Source organism: Nicotiana attenuata, chromosome 2, assembly GCF_001879085.1.
Source record: "Nicotiana attenuata strain UT chromosome 2, NIATTr2, whole genome shotgun sequence".
Taxonomy (NCBI): domain Eukaryota; kingdom Viridiplantae; phylum Streptophyta; class Magnoliopsida; order Solanales; family Solanaceae; genus Nicotiana; species Nicotiana attenuata.
Window position 1 is genome coordinate 75685618 of NC_031990.1, and position 14014 is coordinate 75699631.

General features: G+C 36.7%; 1 protein-coding gene across 3 annotated transcripts; it reads right to left on the reverse strand.

The window, feature by feature from the left end:
* On the reverse strand, window positions 993–10810 carry LOC109212975 (paired amphipathic helix protein Sin3-like 2). 3 transcript variants are annotated; one of them, XM_019376721.1, is made up of 23 exons: window positions 10575–10808; window positions 10432–10487; window positions 10239–10313; window positions 9432–9644; window positions 9156–9339; window positions 8958–9056; window positions 8699–8872; window positions 8294–8576; window positions 7834–7970; window positions 7393–7468; window positions 7097–7317; window positions 6835–6989; window positions 6416–6543; window positions 6045–6299; window positions 4797–5363; window positions 4619–4701; window positions 3930–4529; window positions 3668–3765; window positions 3448–3586; window positions 3212–3364; window positions 2941–3104; window positions 2306–2417; window positions 993–1835 (listed from the first exon to the last, which is right to left on the reverse strand). In XM_019376721.1, exons 3-23 carry the CDS (start codon window positions 10310–10312, stop codon window positions 1698–1700), a joined length of 4053 nt encoding a protein of 1350 aa, XP_019232266.1. In that variant the 5' UTR covers window position 10313; window positions 10432–10487; window positions 10575–10808; the 3' UTR covers window positions 993–1697. The 3 variants fall into 3 exon arrangements, with proteins under 3 accessions (XP_019232266.1, XP_019232275.1, XP_019232279.1); XM_019376730.1 differs by lacking the exon at window positions 993–1835 and having other exon boundaries at window positions 2334–2417; window positions 2933–3104; window positions 10575–10809; XM_019376734.1 differs by lacking the exons at window positions 993–1835; window positions 2306–2417; window positions 2941–3104; window positions 3212–3364 and having other exon boundaries at window positions 3466–3545; window positions 10575–10810.

A 14014-nucleotide genomic window follows, 5' to 3' on the forward strand; every position in this document is an offset into this window, starting at 1 on the left:
GAAAGTTGTATCCCTTTGAGTTAGCTTTCCAACCATATATTGTGGAGCCCAAATGGAGTTCTGAGCAAAAAGTTATGTTCATTTTACTAGACAGTGCGCAATATGCCTCATCGAGTCTTCGTTTGTTCTCAACTATCAAATTTGACCCCCGAACACGATCCCGGCTTAATTCCTTGAGCTTTTACTCAGACTTCAAAGCTTCAAATCACTTAAATTCATTCCATAACATCTATATAGCTCGGAATCACACCTACAAGGCATAAAACATACAATTAGTACAAAACACTAGCGATTAAAGCGCAAACTCAATTAAAGTGCAGTAAATTAGAGTGTAATAAGCGACTAAAATACGCAATTATAGCCTATCATCAACCAACTTGATCTACTGGATTTGTGATGGTCCGATTTTCAGCAGTTTCTTCAGTGGCCGGCATTGTTGCAGACGTTTGAAGGAAGATGTCCTAGAAATCTGAGATCGAACAATAATGCAGCAATTGATTGTCAAATTGAGACTCAATCGAACAGATCTCAAACCATTAGCTTGCAAGGAATGACATGAAAATTGAGACTTAGCTCAATTGATCAGATCTACTTAAGAAATTGATTCAATTTGATTCGTCACAGCTGAACTCGCACTCGTTTAACCGAGCTCTGATACCATGTGAAGAAGCTCAGCTATGGCGGTTATTGAATCAAGAGTAAAAGAGGAAGAGGAAGAAAGAAGAAGCAGACGGTTACTTCATTTCTCAGAGAAGGAAAATGTAATTAATGTTACATTGAGCTTAGACTTAAGCTAGTATTTATACACTCTACTAATTGCAACTAATCCTAACTACTTACTATAGTAAAGTATATATCTAACTACTCTACTAAGTGTAGTTAAGTTAAATAGGTGAGAGCTACTTCTCTCAACAAAGTCGAACTCGACTATACAAATGTTGACTGTAATTCCATTTAAACTCATCTCAGAAGTCGAACAAAAATTACACATGTTGGGAATACTACGTCACTAAGGAAAAAAGTAAAGAACCAATAAATAGATGAATATTTTGAATGAAAAAGCCTTGACAATAAGGCAATAAACGTCTTGTTTCAGCAAAGTAGAATCCAAATGTATGCTCTGTACAAAAACCAGGGCCAGGAAAACCACTGTATAAAGCTGTTCACTATACTAAATTCAACTAATTTATCACTATCTCTTACATAATCCAGGAAGCTGTAGCTGCTGAAAACTTGATCAGCTCACGGGGACATGGAGACTACAGCGGAGGAGGAAACGCAATATGGCTCCTTTGCGATCCCACGCAAGCAGATTAAATAAACACAGCTTACAAGAAACAACTTATGGCGGAAAACCATATGTACAAGAAAATGACTGAAATGCCATTTACATGTGCCACAAGATAATACTCTAATGAGAAACCACACTCGCGAATCCTTGTTCCTCAGAGTGAAGGTTCAAGGGAATACCACCATCAAAGCATTGGACCAATTGACCAAGTAAATAGTTGGACCGACAATCCAATGAAATACTGGAGTGTAAAACCCTGTTGGAGTCAGCAAGAGAGGAGTCCGTTGAAGTGATTAAATCCTGTAATGTGAATTTCTATAAATAGACCGTCTAGAACTTGTTCAATGTTCTGGTTTGCCAAGAAAGGTAATGCATTGACAGTTTCAGAGAGAAAGGCCATGTATCATCATGAAGAGGACAACAGAACACGATGGAACCGTTCTACTCTAGCCTGGTAATGACATGACAATCTGCCAGCTGAAACTTTTTTTAGTTTCCTTCCCCGACGGAAAAAGAAGTCCTCAGTATCAAGCACATAAGAGATCTGCAAGGATTTATCATATTAGAGGAATGATGATCATGATGATCTACTCCTATTAAGTATTTGACAAGTACAAGAGAGTCAGGAAGAAATAATGATGTGGACAAGAAATTGAAGTTAAACACACCCAATCACCTCGTCAAGTTCACAAATCCTTTCCTTTTCTTGTCTCAGCTCTATTTCTAGTATATATTCAAGTGTGTCGTTTAAATTGTTTCTTTATATATTCTCAAGTATTCTTACATCCTTTTTAGGACGGTAAGTATATAATATAGCACAGAAAACTCGTGAAGAAGTGCATATGATAATTAGAGTAACTTTCAACTATTCATAAGCTTTAGTAGATAAAAAGTAAAAACACATCAAGTAATTTTTTCATTAAATCACCCAGGACAAACACAACCCACTTCATAACTTCAGGAGGATTTATTGGATGTCACAATTATAGCAGTTGGTCAAAGAAGAACATTTACCTTCGATGAGTTTGAAGCCATCTTGCATTCCAGACCATTTACAAGAATAACAGGTTCCATTGCCATACAAAAAGCAGTAGATTCATCATGGTTGGCATGTTTCCGCTTATTTCTGCAGATTATGGGGGGGAAATGATCAGACATGGAAAGCAGTGAATGACAAGTAAAATTAGCACTCAATCACAAAGCAGATTGACGAACATCCCCCCATACCCTCTACAAAAACACCTCTGTCCACTTAGTTTATTCATATATATGTACTTATACAGAGCCAGAACCATACTAATTCTTACAAATGACCAGATTTACTAGAAGAATTAATGTTATTCAGTCGAAGAAGCATCCAAGCAGAAACAGATACTACAATTTGTTTCACAAATATCATCATTATACAAGTGAGAAAAGTAAGAAAATCAAATTGATTAGGACTAGAAGAGCGTATGGTTGGAATCCACAGCCCACCTCTTCCCAACGCAAAGCAATTATTATTTTTTGAGTCAGCTATTGGAATGCACTGGCATTTCTATACTCGATATTATAAAGTAAGGTAATTACCTATTTAGCAGAACCACAATCTGCACTCCTATGACATGCACTGTATTTATAAACCAAATATTAGACAGTTACCTAATTACCTCTTCAGCAGAACTGCAGAAGACTCCTTTTTCCCATGTTCGACCGACAGATAATCATTATGCAGATAACCTGCAAATTTGGGATCTACAGCAACTGCAACTACTTCAGACTTGTCACTTCCACCATCCATCAACTGGATGGACAGACGGGTAGGGGAAGATGTCTACAAACAAAAAAACAATTCAGTTTTTAATGCACTTCTACATCTTCAACTGGGAAAAAAGAGAGGGGGGGGGGGGGGGGCACATACATATCTACCCAGGTACTTACACATTCAAACCGGTATATACTCTCTTCGTGGAGGAGCACATGAGCATTTTCATAATAAGCTGAATCAACAAACTTCTCTGGTTTCCTTAATCTTTCATATTCATACAACTGAAGCAGCTTACCGTCCAGCTCATCACTCGAGACTGTTTGAAGCTGAAGCAAAAAAAAATTATATGTTCAAAGAACACCAAGTCGTAGCACACCAAATCATATTCAAATAGCTAGTACAAGGATACCTGTTTGACCAGCTTATATATCAGCTTGTCCAACGTGAATAGCACATATGACTGATTTCCAATGATTGATCGGCAATCATCCTCAAACTTTGAATTATCTGCAGATCCATCAAGCAAACTATACAGCACACTCATGAATCTGCACAAACACATCCATTCTTCTCAAAAAAAAAACTGACTGAAAGGCTAGTATAATCGCGAGCGAAGAAGTGCAACCTACCTGTCATAGGGATCAGTACCAGTATCCTTTCCAGTTCTCCATTTTGACTCAGATGATGCTGAATTCAGCTTTGCTGATAATAACCTTTCATATAGAATCTAGAAAAAGAAAAAGAAGATGAAGAACACAGCATAGATCTCCACATGTCAAAATTATACAGAAGAAATATGATTTGCAAGGGGGCTTCACATTAACTGTATTGTGATACACAGTTAAATCCACTGCAAACTAGAAAATTGAACTTAAAAGTGAATCTCCTTACCTGGTGAAGCCTAAAAAGCACATAGAATGCCTCATTTCCATAAAACACCCGCGAGTACTTCATCGCTCCCCCATATACAGGTGAAGCCACATATTTTGTAAGTGGCTTCGAAGTAAGCAAAACCCGATCGGACATTTGCAACACATTGCCATCACCTGTAACATACTGTGCTTCGCTCGTCCCCTCAGCCTCACCTTCACTCTCAGCTTTGCCATCAAGTTCATCATGTTCCCCGTCATCTTCTTCATCATGCTCTTCTCGAGAGCAGTCATCAGCAGCAGACTCACTGCCAGATACATCTTCTCTGGCCTCAGAAACATTTTCACTATCTTCATCATCAGCATCTGCATCGTTTTGACCAGCAGCATCCTGACAATCCATCTCTTCAGCAGCTCTGGATTGATATTGCACACTTCCATCACGTGAGGCACCATCTTGAGACCCAACAAAGTTGTCCTCCTCAAATTCACCATTCGGTGATAACTCACCCTCTTCTTTCTCATTTTTGCAGGGATCAACTGAATCGTCATTGTACCCATTACTTCTAGAGCCTTCTGCAAACCCTCCATTGCCCAGCGGAGTCGATCTTGAAGTATCAGTCTATCCCACAAAGAGAAATCATGCCTTAATAATGAGTAGTCAAGATCATTAGCACCAACCAAAATTGACATAAGTTCAGAGTCCCATACCTCTGATGCCGGCACACTATCAATGTTAGACTTGGATACTTGACCATGCTCTGAAGCACCAGTACCCCGTCTTGCACCACGCCCTGGATAAAAAGAACATCAGCTATTCTAAGTTTTGGCCAAAAACGAAACTATTCAATCGAATGGAATAGCTTTAGAATTCTTTAAGTACATATACCTGAAGTTAATTCCACTTTGTCATGAACAGCATCTGCTTGCATAGCAGCAGCTGCATCAGAATTAGTTAGGTCTTCACCAATCACTGCCAAACCATCTTCTTTGAGAAGAGCATCTGCATTTGCAAAGCTCGTCCTAGAAGAGTTTACTCGTAGGGGGGAAGCATTGGCATCTCTGTTGCTGATAAGTTTTGATTGCTTAGCATCTGAACTAGGACTTCTATCACCTTCACCAACGCTAGTTCCATTGCTTTTTGGAGCATGCTGCTTTGATAAGACATCATTGTTCTCAGTGGCCTCTGAGTCATAAGGGCGACAAGGTACACCCAAAATTGGCTCAAGAAAGTTGGTCCATAACCTCAGTACTTTATTTAATTGCTCTTCGGAGGAGCAAATCTCTTCACATGAATACTTGATAAGTTTGTACAAGTCTTCATGAAGCTCAGAGTCAGCATAATCAAATTCAAGATTTGGGGTTAAAGGATGTCTACTTCCAGCAGAAATAGAAACAATCATGTCGTCTTCTTTCTGCTTTTTCTCCTTAATTTCTTTGATCTCCGCCACTAAGGCTGTTCATCAGAATCATGAAAGATACCACATCACATCAGAATCATGAAAGTTAAAAACAAGAACCACAGGAACTGCTCAATGGAAGATAGATACACCAGCTATTCATGAAATATGTATAATGTAATTTCCCTCTGCTAATCCCTTAGTAAAATCCTAAGACACGTATGCAGAAATGGAACCAAAAATCCAAAGAATTATGTATTAAGCATGAGCCTAGAAGTAGCTATCTTGGAAAACAAAAGCAGTAATTTTTTTTTATAACTGAGAAATCCCCGAGCTCCAGTGGAAGAAAGGCAGAAAGTTATATACATGAAAAAACTGCAAATAGAAAGACTAGCATGTATGAAGTGAGTAAAATTAAGATGACCGAAGCATGAAACATAATTTGAAAAGGAGAGAAAAATCACCCTACATTTCATTGACTACAATGACAAGATTACAGGGAAAGGTATCAATTTTATCAAATCGATGTTGGTAGCGATGAAAACTAAAGTAATGTCAGGAAGAGGAAGATTTGCAATGTCATAAGAGCACATATCAAGCTATGTAATAATCGACTGAAATACCATCTTTCAGCTCCATAAGACTGAGTTAGTCACACAGTAACAGAGAATAGAAACAGAGAGAATAAAAGCCACGGCCAAAAGCGAGATCACATACAAAATAAATGCTAGACTTACATTTTGAGCTAAGATTCTTTGAATCTTGTTGCTTGAAATAGAAGCTTCGATGGTCAAGTGACTTATAATGGTTCTTAGCATAGATTTCAGCCCAAACTTTGTTAAAATCTGTGCGGCACTTGGTCCACTCCTCCTGTTTCTGCTTCAAGCGGGTCAGTATAACAGGCAGCGCAAGAGATGGGTTTTTACGCAGAATATCCATAACATCCAGACCATGATCACCATAGAGCCTTTCAATGCATCTTAAGTTTAAGACTACAAAATGTAGAACTTCATTAATCAGCAAGCTATATAGTTGTGTATCTTTGTGCAAAAAACTGAAACCAAATTGTGAAAGCAGCCCGCTAATGTCCAAGTCAACATTGACAAACCTGTAAAGTGGTCCTCGATATGAATTGGACCATCCCGGCCAACTGAATTATCATTAATGGCATTCAACAACTCTTCTGCACGCTTAGCAGTTGAACTTACCGACTCCAGTAACATGTCTAGCTCAAACCTGACATATTGCAAGATTACAATCATCATTGACGAAAAGCAAGAGCAAAATCACAAAAGACAATATTTCAAGAGAATTATCACAGATGATTTGTGCTCGCTGATTCTTGTATGACAAGAAAACAGTAGCTTAAAAAGGAGCTGTGAGCTCATAGACGTTAAGATACATCCAGAAAAGCAGCTTGTCTGAACTCTTTCTCAGAGATTAATCAGAATCTCTTCTATTTCTGATAATTTTCTTTTACCCTTTTTAGGGGGAGCGGGAAACAACTTAACATATGAATGGACTTGCCTATCATCTTCACAACGAAACAGGCTTTCTTCATACTGATTTCTGCGCATGTGCTTGAAAGAGTAGTCCTCACTCCCAGAAGTCACAGATACCCAATGATCATTTAAAACCTGAGCTCCAAGCTCTGATCTTTGACTTGCGGTAGGTATGGGATACTGCACAATAAAGATATAAGCAAATCTATGTCAAGACATAATTCACTAGAGATTGAGATTTTTCAATGTAGGATCTCAAGAGGAAAACCAATCGACACATTTCCTACATCGTCAGGAAGAAGCCGATAACTGGGTGTGCATCGTTCGCAGTTTGACAGGTCGAGTTCTTGGATGGATTTTCCCCAGTATTTCTCCTTATATCGGTCCTTTTCTTTTGCTCCATCAGTTTCACGCTTCTGCTCTTTGTCTTTCTCATCTTCCTTTACTGACCTGGAAGTATGCCCTTCAGCCCACTTACCCTTGCTCACAACACCAGCAAGAAATCCATCTGCAAAGCAGACCAGTCAGAATGGGATCACATATATGTGACACAATTTTACCAACATGAAATATCAAGACTTACCAACTCGTTCACAACGCTCTAGAAATTCATTGAAACCCTCCATAAGATCAGGATATTTTCCAAGTAGATCAGCAACCTGCAATGATCATGCCTTCAAATCTATGATGCTTAAACAACAACCACACCAATTTGTATATTATTTCTCAGACTGTAGCACCACAAAATCCTGTAAGACCAGGATTCAGTTAATTTTCCACCTCAAAGAAGAGGGACCCCTTTTCCTCCCTTCTGTTGGTCCAAAAAGAGAGATTAGCATAAAATGGCTCTATCCCAGGCGGGATACCATCAGAACCATATATTTTTCCGCATCAGCAGAGCAAACAATACTGCCTACAGACAGACCCAATGGAACCCAAGCAAACTATAGATAGCAGAAATTATAAACAACAATTACTGGCACATAGGAGCAAAAGGGATAGATTAAATGCAAGATACACGTACCAAACGTAGTAACTCCTTCCTGTTAATTATTTCTGTGCTATAAATTGAGAGGCAATGTAAGAATGCCTGATAATCAGCTGGACTCCGCAGTCTTTCCTTTACCTTTTCACAGAAAGTGAACTCTTGGCTATACATATCTGGCAAGATCAAGCAAATCATATTAAAAGGTTAATAATCAAACTCAGAAATCTTATGCTAGTAACAAATGCATGCATCAAGAACACCAAAAACGAAACACAACAAAGTGAAACCGCCTGAAAAGAAACCATGACATAATAGCAAATATTACGGAAGAACGGTACTGATACTCATCCTTTAGGTTTCAGCACATGACTGGAAGTTAAACAAGTGCTTGTAATTCACCATGAATTAACACATAACTATGACAATGCTAATGGAGGAAGATTCAAATGCAGCACATCAAATACAAATATTCAGACAACGCTAATCATGCACTCACTTTTCAGGGCATCTTTATCTTCATGAGATCCTCCAAATTCTTCAACCTTCCGAGCAGATTTCTTTTTATCAGTATGACGCTGCATGTTTAGATCTCTATTGTTCTCATTATCAGGTTCTTTATAATCCTGATCATGAGTTCTTCTGTCCCTGTTCTCTTTTTCAGCACGTCTCTTATGTTCTTTATGCAACTTCACCATTGTTTTATCATCGTCCATATCAGGCCGCTCAATGCTTAGGTCTCTTTCTGCATGAGGACCAATAATCCTATCCCGCCGGAAACGCTGCAGAGACAACAGAGTGAAGGAGGTGAGTATAGCTGTGGGACAATGATCAATAATAGACAAGAATAAAAGCACCCTGAAAAGAAAAGGCAAAATAAGTAATAAAGAAAGAACCAAAAAACCTTGTCCATGTGCGGTTGCCTAAGCATGGGAATAGCTGAGCTCCTCTCATCATAATGATGGAAAGGAGACCTGTCAAGTGAAGTTTGTGCTGCTGATGCAGTAGCTGAAGTATCTGGCAAGAATCTAGTGAATTCATCTAGCAAATCTGGATGGTCCACAAAAAGTATGGCAACCTACACGTATAAGAAGAATATAACAAACTAAAACATGAAGTTCGTCTATAATATCTATGTAGACAATTAAAAAATGTTTTATCACCTCATGGTACACCTCGCTGATGCCCTTGTGCTCCTTCCTGTACATGTTCAAAATGTCTAAGAAGGACTTGTACACATGATCATCATTTTGGAAACGTTTCTGCGGAAAATGATAACCCAGTAAGTTAGGACTAAAGTTTGTTAAAGAAGAAAAAGGGCAGACCTTTATCTTTAAAATCAGAAGGTAACTGAATCTAACCTTTATTTTGTTCACAAAGCTGATAGCTTCTTCAAACTCAACCGTTCTCTTTGGAGGAGCCTCATCTTCTTCATTAAGGGTTATTTCATAGCCCTTGGGCAAGAAAGTGTTGAACCCAAGGATCAATCTAGGATGCCCTTTAAACAAGTCTTTCACTCTTGCTATGACACCCGCAGTATCAATTCTGTGAGGAATATCACAGACTTATGCAATAAATCCCACATAAATAACCAAATTTGAATAAAAACAAGGATGAGACTTGGCAAAGTAGCAAACCTTTGAGCCTTAAAGTCTTTCATAACATCAAGGAACAAGTCGTACTTATCCTTTTGATCTTGAAACATCTCCTTGACCTCCTTCAAATAAGACAACGCATCATTAGTTGTCAACTTTTGGGTGCTAGCACTAGCACCTGCTCCACCTCCGCCTGTGTTGTTGCCACCTCCTCCTCCGCCCAAACCACTTCCAGGAACTTGTGATTGACCATAGCTTCATCCCCGAAAGAGAAAAAGGAAAAAAATTACACATCAGAACCACAGCCAAAAGTTGCCACTCAAATTAATTGCTGCTGTCCTCCCCCAACCATATACTCCTTAATAGGGTTAACTTACACTCGCATCCACCTTAAACCAATGCTAAGTTTGGGCTAAAATTAAAAGCTTTGATAGTTCATTCAGAATTGACAAAACCCTTTATACCATATAACCAAATAACCAGTGGTTCTGTTGCTAAAGTTCTTGCCTTTACCCTAAAATCAATTAACAGACAAACAAAGAGCAAACTAGACCCACCCAAACAAACGCAGAACGAGTAAAGATCGAATCTTTATCTTTAGTTCTGCCTTATAACACTGAGTTGTTAGAGTAAAAATGATAGGACCTATTCTAAGTCATTAGATATGACAAAAAATGTCATCTAACAATTTCTGATCACAAAATTATACCCACCACACACCATATAGCAACTAAAAATCAGTGATTTACCTAAAATTACCAAGAATTCAACAAATTCAAAAAAAAAAAAACAACCTTGCATCAAAACAACTCATGTTTACATAAATGAACAGAAGGGAAAAGAGCTTACGATTCTCCACGAGAAGAACCAAATGGCCGCTTCAATTGAGGGTTAACATATACATCCTCTCTCAATCGCTTCATGCTGTAAAAAAAATAAAACAGGAACAACAAGTTTTACAATCAAATAGAAGACCTCAACATAAAAAAAAAAAAAAAAAAAGATAAAACTAACATGCTCCATTTTGCTAAAAACAACTCACCTTTTGAAGTTTTCCTCAGATTTTCTGAGGAAGCAAAAACAAAACTCTCAGCAGATCTAATAACACAAACAAAGGAGTTAATTCAATTGTTTTAGATCAGATAAAAAGAATTAACAAAAGTCTCAAATAATTCTTATTTCTACCTTTTCGTTTCCCCTCTTCTGTTTCCCTCCTGAGAACTACTAACACAAGTTTGAGAAACGAAGAGGTAAAAGGGCAAAAAAAAATTGAATTAATGTGAAGAAGAAAAAATAGTGCTGTATATCTTATGTAACGTGACTCAGTTTATATAACTCCAATTTCTGACGATGCCATATATATTGTCTCAAATTTGTTTGAGGGGAAAAGGCTATAGTTTTGAAATTCTTTTGCCCTTTACGTGGGCTGCTGCGTGTTGTTGATTTCAAATACCTATATGGTTCCTATGGGCTCAATATGAGTGACAGGTGTGTACATATTTTGAAGTTCATAAATTAGCCCAAAAATTATTATGTCTTGACCTACTATTTGATTGATAAATTGTTTGTTAAATTTGGTTTGATATGTTTAATGTTGGAGTTATGTTCATGTTTATGTTCTAATTTTAGAGTTTAACCTAATAAAACGTGCGCGCGTAAATAAAGAATATGCGCGGTGCGTTTTAACGGAAATAACGACTTTTTGTGATAGATTATAGTAATTTGTAGAATGATAGTCGTAATCTGTGAATGTTATATAATGCACGTAAAGAAAAAATGTACTTCTTTCGACGCAATTAAGTATTTAACGTCATATTAATGCAAGTCATATTTCCTTAATTAGTTTGCCAACTAAAATTGCGAATATCGTAACAAAGTACGTCCAAATTAAACATTGAGTAATGGTTAAAAAATTAAAATTTATTAGTAAATCGTATTAAAACCTAATCCAATTGGATCTGGACCGATTAATAATTAATTACTTATAACAAATATGACGATATATACATGTAATCTAAATAACTTACATACATCACCAAAACGATATAAATTTATAATCGAGATATATAAGAACAATCACATAAAACTGAAGGAGAGATCTTCATCTTTCTCTTCCCAGTAACACAACACATTTGAGTGACCAATAGATTGATTGATTTATGTGAGTTATTTTACATTCAAAATAATATTACTTCTAAGAAACCAATTATCACTCAAATAGCGTCACATAAAAAGATTGATTGTTTTGCATCTTAAAGATTTTCTCTTTATTTTGCAAATTCGAGATGTAATAGAGTCACATCGACAAGACACCAAGACGATATAGAATATTTGACTTTCGAAATTATACCTCACAATTACTAGATTACTCTTAGGTAACATAATTAGATGACAATTATGAGAATTATTAAATTTTCACAAAATGCATTTATTTTTTTGTTAATATTTTTGGTGAAATAATAAGTTTATAATCAATGCAATCCACCTCAAATGGCAAGAAATGTTATGTGATCATATCTCTTCTCATAAATATCACCTAGGGGTAACAGAACACTAACATTATACTATTAGACAATTGAATTTTTTCGTGACGGAAAATTAAATTATTCGTATTATACTAGTTATTCTAGATTGTACTAAATGACACTTACGAGATTTATTAATTTCCACCGAACGGAATTAGTTTCTTGTTAGTATGTTTTGGTTAAGTGATAAGTTTGCAGTCAATGCAATCCATTTCACAAGATGGTTATGCGGTCACATTTCTTCTCACCAATAACATGTATGGCTGCATTTTTATGTGATCTAAGTCTAACTATCGACAACAGTTGATACAAACATTGTATATCTCTAATAATTTCTTTACCAAAAACATAACATAGGAAAAAAATTTTAATTATACCTCACACATGATCAAAGTTTAGTATCAAGTCAAAGAAGTACGGTAAATAAAAATAAAATTTTCATATCCCTTTTTCTTCTTGCCTACCCAACTCCCTGGACCCTAACCACTCAAAAAGCAACAAATCTCATATTAATTTTGACTATTCGAGTAACAACTTACTTTCTTAAATAGCTACAGAGTGTTGGCCAAGTTTCTCCAAACCTTTGTTCCAAAGATGAAGTATTTGGCCAATTTTTTAGAGGAAAACATGCTTTTGAGTAGAAGCAAAAGCGGTTTTGGTGAAGCTGATGGTACGCTAGAAACCCGTATTTTAGCCGTACTATTGCACTCTAATTACTGTATTTTACGTGTGTTTGAGCTTAAACAATAGTGAACTGCACTTATTATGTGTTTTATGCCATGTAGGAAACGATTCCGAGCTATTAAGGTAATTTGGAGCTAAATCGAACAAGTTGGAGCTTTGAAGTATGAGTAGAAGCCCAAGCAATTAAGTCGGGATCACGTTCGGGGGTCGAGGACCAAGTCTGAATGTCAAAAACTGAATAAGCAAATTTACTCAGAGAAAAATGCCCAACTTCGCCGCATGGGGCCCCGCGAGGCGCAGCAGTGCAAAAGATAGCAAGATAAGATTTTGCCAAACATTCGGTAGTACAAAATGTTAAAGTGATTTCCTATTTCGGCTAAGAAAGGGTAGTTTCGTCCGGATTTATTTTGGGGACGGCTTAAATACACCAAAAATACCATTTTACTGCACTTTTAACCTAAAGAAGATTCGAGAACCAACCAAGGAAGAAGACTCAAGAATTCGTCAAGAATTCAACCTACAATCGGTGCGATACGAGAGTTGTATCAAATCATTAGAATTGATATTTTCTTTGTTCTTAAACTTATTTCAGATATCTTACTCCATTGATATGGAGTAATTTCTATTTGGGTGTTGATAGATATGGTGCTTCAATAACTTCATTAGGGATTCGATTCTTGATAATTGTTAGAATTAATTGCTGGAGCTTTGATATGTATTGTGGAGTTATTTAGTATTTTGCTTAATCAAAAGAGGAGTTTGATATTGAATTTCTTTACATCTTATGCTCTAGTTTAAATTCGTGATTCAAATAGGTGATCGAAAGAGCCTCTTGAATTGTTAATCGAACTAGAAAATAAGGAATATTCGTGAGAAGTTACCCTTTAGATCATAAACATCATTTTATTGTTGCAATTGTTTACCGAGCTTCAATTGGATTAATTACTGAAATTAATATTTAATCGAAAGAGGAATATTAGATTCAAGTGTAATCTAATTATCGGTTGAATTCGTAAGAAACAACCGTATTATAGAGTGAATTAACTCAAGAATTGGATCCCGAGTCAGTTATCGTGCACCTATCTAGTCAATTACCCTTATTTTTCTCATTGATATTTCTTTGTGCTCATCTGCTATCTTTTATGATCAATTGTTATTTGCTTAAACTTTAGTAGTTAATCGTAGTAATAGTCACCAAATCAAGTGTTAATTTTCCTGGATAGTAATCAACTGGAGATTATTCGAACACTGTTTAATTTCAATCCATGTGGGGACGATAATTAATCTATATTATCTTTGGCTAGCGAGCATTCATTTTGTGTTGTATTTTGCACTCGTCAAATTTTGGCGCTGTTGCCGGGGATTGGCAGTCAATAGTGTTTAAAATAGTTTTTAGTACTAATTAAGGAACCAATT

Coding starts and splice junctions, on each gene's coding strand:
- LOC109212975 (XM_019376721.1), bottom strand. CDS start 10,312: ATGAAGCGATTGAGAGAGGATGTATATGTTAACCCTCAATTGAAGCGG. Junction 9,340..9,431: donor AAAGACTTTAAGGCTCAAAG/GTTTGCTACTTT, acceptor TATTCCTCACAG/AATTGATACTGCGGGTGTCA. Junction 2,418..2,940: donor TCTGCAGTTCTGCTGAAGAG/GTAATTAGGTAA, acceptor CATAATCTGCAG/AAATAAGCGGAAACATGCCA.